Genomic DNA, 5,365 nt, shown 5'->3' with positions numbered 1-5,365 from the left:
TGTATTCCTCCTGTGTGAGAGCAAGAGAGCATTTCTTCACCGCTCCCGTTCTCTCTTGCTTCGGCTTTAGCACGATTTCTTGTTCGTGAATTTGAAGCTTTCTTTGGGTTATCCAGCTTGTGCGTCTCTCAGCACTGACACGCTACTTGAAGCCCGGCTACGTAGGCACAACCAAGACGCTGAGGCTTGTTTAATTTTATTACTGTGCTTCAATTTTTGCTATTATCCTTGCATCACGCTAAGCCTTGATTAATTTTATTATTGTGCTTCAGTTTTTGCTATTGCCCTCGCATTTTTTTTTTTTTTTTTTTGTCTACTTGGTTTCATTAACTGATGTTGCTCGCCTATAGAGATTGTTCTGAATGACTCTAATTACAATGCATGAGCCTAATAAATATCAGTTTTTTTGATTAGACGGAGATTATGACGTTTTGTTACTGGAACAAAACAAAAACCTACGAAAACTAACACGCAATCAACAAAAGAGTTTGATGAGACTCTTCATGAATGGAAAAGTACTCACTGTAAGATTCTCATTCATTTCTACTATTTAGAATCTACTTCCTAAATTTCGTAATGCCAAACTTACTTGGGATTTTTTGGTCAAACGATACAACTGTTGTAGTGATGTTGCTCTCGACTTTCGGTTAAAAAATTTTCCATCATCAATCCACAAAATACTTCACACGTAATTATTTTTCCCTTCCTCTGATTTAAGAAAAAAAAAAAGACAAATCTGACGTTTACTCTCGATGACTCATATGGATGACAAATGTCAAATTGGCTTTCCCTCTAGCCAACGACTATAAAAGTCCAACGACTCTATCGGTTTGTTCTCTGGAACGTTATGCCCAGCCCCCTGCAGTTGCAATATATGCATATATTACATTACAATTTAATACAACAGAAAAGAAAAGGAAATGATTTTGAAGAAGAGACCTTGATAGTGAGAAAGGTGAAATTGTGGTCGTATCCTTGCATATAACTACAAAATTTTAAACAGAAATTAATTATGCAGAAGACTTCAATTTGCGCAATAAAAAGTAAAGTATACCCAGCGACTTGTCCTCTTGACCACCACGGCCTCCATTCATCCACAACTTTGAACCCAAGTGATTCAGTCCATGCCTGGCTTCCCGTGAATGGTACACGCATGTCATGATCACCGCTGCATGCCCACCAACCCAAAAAAGATTTAGGTCGACCAATAGAAGGAAGAACAAAAATGAATAGAGAATAGTTAATGTCATTTCATAAGTTGGTTTACGAGGTACAGTGTTTCCAAATCTAAGAAACAACAAATGTCCCAAAAGTAAAAGCTCTTTAGGGTAATTACCTGTATACAAGAGCTTTGTATCCCTGCGTGGTAAGCTTTTTATGGTAATCGATCATGCTTCCAGTATCATGGGAGTAATTTATGCGATTCGTGCATAACACCCAATGGATACTGTTCTGTAAATTTTGTAAGAGCACAACATGGGCAAAAAATTGTAAATTTTCAAAGCATTTAGCTTTGGTTAGGAAATACAAAATGGACATTTACCTCTGCGTGAATTGCTTTCTTAACTTCTGCATCATTCAACCACTTGGTTGCAATCTCGTCGTTCTAAAGTTTTTAAACCATTTTTAAGAAAAAAAAATAGAAGAGACCATCCGGAGGATAAGATTAAGATAAAAACAGAAACTTAATTATCACGTGAATACGAATTTGATCCAACAAAAATATAAATGTATATCCAAGATAAAAGACAAATTGAGTGGGTGAAGTATAAAACTGAGTAACTTACTACGCATGGGACTGTAACGCTGTCACTGCTAACTAGTTGAGGCCATAGTGTTACAATGCCTTGCGGCACTAGCGCTCGAAAAGGCCATGCACGACTATACATTATTTTTCTCACACCAAGAGGCTTATCTGTCCTCCCTAGTTCCTTGAAGCTAGATGGTAGGCTCGAATTTCCATTTGCATCTGGATTATGGTAGCAAGGTTCAAGGATGTTGTAGATGTTTAATCCATCGATAATCTGTGTCAGTCGTATCCCGGGAAGCCAATATTTTTGAAAAGGGAATAGAAATACAAAAGCACGTTAGCCACTATTTTGTTAGAACTTGGAAAACTACTTCACTTATTCCTTATTCAAGTTCAAAGGAGTCTTGTAAAAAAAAAGAGTTCTGAAAAAAAATGCGTCAAATGATTGTATTTCCCTTTCTATATAAGAAAATTTATGAGTGAACAGGAAAACATCTTACAGTATCAACTTTGTCAAGTTGTCTTTCGCAATTTCTACTCGTAATATTGTAGTAGGCTGCTCCACAAGCAGCAAGAACATCCTGAACCAATACATGTTCATTGTTCAAACTGAATAAAGTGCAATTGAGAGGTAGGAAAAGCTGACTTTAGTTAGAAACAATTGATTAATTGGATTCAACAGGGACGAGAGTCAACCAAGTTTTTTATGTCTAGATCTCTCCAAATATGTTTGATTGAGAAGTTGAATTTTTTTTCACTCCCTTTAAGGCCAATGCAATCATAACTATAATCAAATCAAGAGAGAGAGAGAGGAAAATTTTTAGCTACTTACCTCAAAAATAGCATCTGAAATTAGTGCCATCCCGTGTGCGAAGGGGATATAAGAATACCCATCAAAATAGTCATCCGTGCATGCATTTCCCACCATGTAACCCTGTGTCAAACGCAATTCATATATATATATATATATATATATATATATATATATATATATATATATATGTATGCATGTATGTATATGTTGAGACTTACATATTTGATGTAGAGTTACTAGAGTGGCATACCTTGAAATTGATAATGGGCTTTGCACCAGCTTGAATTCCTACAGGACAGGAGAAAGGTTAAACACTATAGGTTATCTCTAGACACACTCAAGTTAGCATAGGCAAACCTTTGACTATTTCAATAGCGAGGGTGGGCACATAAATTCCTGCATAAGACTCTCCAGCTATGTAAAATGGATTGGCTTGGAACTCCTGGTATTCTTTGAACCACTGAAGGCAAATTCGCAAATGCTTGTAATTATATTTTCTCACAGACTCAAGAATCAACATAGACATAATTGAAATCTAAGTCAACATGAGGTTTTTTTAAAATTTCAGGGAAGGTGAATTTTATAGTAATTTCCGGGTTTTATTTTACCTGAAGGAGAAAATTATGTGTATCCAAGGCAGTTTGTACATCACCAGTAGTGTAAGCATTTCTATTTGTCGAGTAGGAGAAGCCAACTCCAGCAGGAGAATCCAAATAAATAATGTTGGAAACCTTAGTGAAAGGCAAAAAGGGCATAATCAATTAACTTGAAACTAATGGCAATTAAGGCCAAAAACTTCATTTATATAATTGACTACTTTTCACTAGCTTGCTAATTAATGGGTTTCTAATTAAAGAGATGGATTATTAACCTTAGACCAACTGTATGGATTAAGATGCAGTGTAGGGAGCTTGTCTTTAGTCTCTCCTGCTTGGAAGTTGAATGGTCCTGTTTGACAATTGATTAAATTGCTTCTCCAAGTAATTAGAGTTCTATTTAAAGGTGTTGATGAGGATGAATTAGATCATATGCAATGTAATAAAAATCGTAGCCACTACTGTTGGAATTAATATTTTAATAAAATATTAAACAACAACTTTAATTACGGGATGGGCTCAAAACTATTACCATGTGACTTAATATTTGTATAACCTCCTCTTTTATATGTGTAGGTGTGTGTGTGTATATATATATATAACAGCGTGAAATTTCTTCATGATATTATCTATATCTATGTAATATGGACAAAAATATTGACTGAGGTTGGTCTGTTGGGAGATCTGGAAAGAAAGAAACAAAAGATTCTTTAGGGACTACTCCTCCTCAGCTGCCAAAATTCACTCTAGATGCATTTCTAACTTCTTCTTTTGGTCTAGGTTCTATCCCAATCTCTCAAATTTGGATTGAGAAGAGTTTCATTACATTTTAGCTGATTTAGGAGGTTAATTCGAAGGCTCTCTTACGTCATGGGGGTGCTCCTTGGTATGTGGCATCTCTTTATTGGTTGATCATATTGTAGGTTGGTTGCTTCATTGCAATGTTCTCATCATCAGGTGATTTTTAGGTTGGATCAACCTAAAACTTGCATGCAGGGAGGCTGACCTGACTTTAAGAGATCATTGTACGTTTGTGACACAACCTTAGTCCAATCTTATTTAATTTCTTTTTAAATTTTTTTTATTATATATATGTTCTTTCTTTTTATAATTCTTTGATTATTATTTTGACAGCATAAAAATGACCAACTTTTACAATAATATCCTCAAATTCTAAATGGTATTTTTATACGTTCATTTAAATTAAAGAAGCAATAACCAAGAAATTTAAAAAAGAAATAAGGAATTAGATAGTAAAATAAATAATGGAGGAAGCCAAAGAAATTTGTTCAGCATTTTAAATAATTTATTGCATGTGTTAATCAAATAATTTGTTTAGCATTTAAAATTTGAAAGCTAAAAAAATGACAGATTAAGTAGTAGAATGAAGTCAAACAAAATTGAATAATTAATAACAAGTTGGGCAATCTGGAAAAGATCAAAGTTGTGGTGTATCATCAAATTCAAACACACACACACACACACACACACACACACACACACACACATATACCATGTTAAGATGCAATACCATGCTCATAAATAAATCCGTCAAAACTGGAGCAACCAGGTCCACCATTAAGCCAAAGAACAAGGGGATCAATCTTTGGATTCCCTTCTGACTCAACAAAGTAGTAGAAAAGGTTTTTCACCGCGTTCCCGTCAATGGTCTGATACCTTCAAACAAATCCATGTGACAAAATGCATAAATATATATATATATATATATATATATAGAGAGAGAGAGAGAGAGAGAGAGAGAGAGAGAGTATTACCCTGAGTAATGTTTGGAGGGTAAAGTGCCTTTGAAGCCAGGAATGTTTGTGATTTGAGATCCTTGTGGAGCTCCTTCCACGATAAAGGCATCCCAAAGTATGACAAATGTCAAAATACTACAAAACAAAAACTCACACAAGGCTTTACGCATGGTCCTATACATAAAGTTTTTATGATATTCGTGACATAATATATATATATATATATATATACAGAGAGAGAGAGAGAGGAGAGAGAGAGAGAGAGAGAGAGAGAGAGAGAGAGAGAGAGAGAGAGAGAGAGAGAGAATGAGGAGGAAAATAGAAAATGGGAAACGAAAATGATGCACTTGCGCAAATTAAAAATGACAAGAGCGCAAATGAATCTTGGCAAGAGCAGAAGCCAAACATGGGTATATATAGGCATTTGGGGTTAATTTGGAGTCATGTG

The 5,365-nt window shown here is 35.1% G+C and overlaps 1 protein-coding gene across 1 annotated transcript; it reads right to left on the bottom strand.

Moving 5' to 3' along the window:
* Positions 1–775: 775 nt before the first annotated feature.
* Positions 776–5,087, bottom strand: LOC131153860 (serine carboxypeptidase-like 20). The gene is made up of 14 exons (XM_058106311.1): positions 4,936–5,087; positions 4,692–4,837; positions 3,436–3,512; positions 3,173–3,295; positions 2,922–3,024; positions 2,815–2,852; positions 2,583–2,684; positions 2,251–2,331; positions 1,788–2,024; positions 1,544–1,606; positions 1,337–1,452; positions 1,055–1,168; positions 940–985; positions 776–859 (listed from the first exon to the last, which is right to left on the bottom strand). Exons 1-14 carry the CDS (start codon positions 5,085–5,087, stop codon positions 776–778), a joined length of 1,482 nt encoding a protein of 493 aa, XP_057962294.1.
* Positions 5,088–5,365: the final 278 nt, after the last annotated feature.

The sequence above is a fragment of the Malania oleifera genome, chromosome 4 (assembly GCF_029873635.1).
Source record: "Malania oleifera isolate guangnan ecotype guangnan chromosome 4, ASM2987363v1, whole genome shotgun sequence".
Taxonomy (NCBI): domain Eukaryota; kingdom Viridiplantae; phylum Streptophyta; class Magnoliopsida; order Santalales; family Ximeniaceae; genus Malania; species Malania oleifera.
The sequence above is the reverse complement of the archived record's forward strand: the minus strand, read 5'-3'. Positions and strand labels throughout refer to the sequence as shown.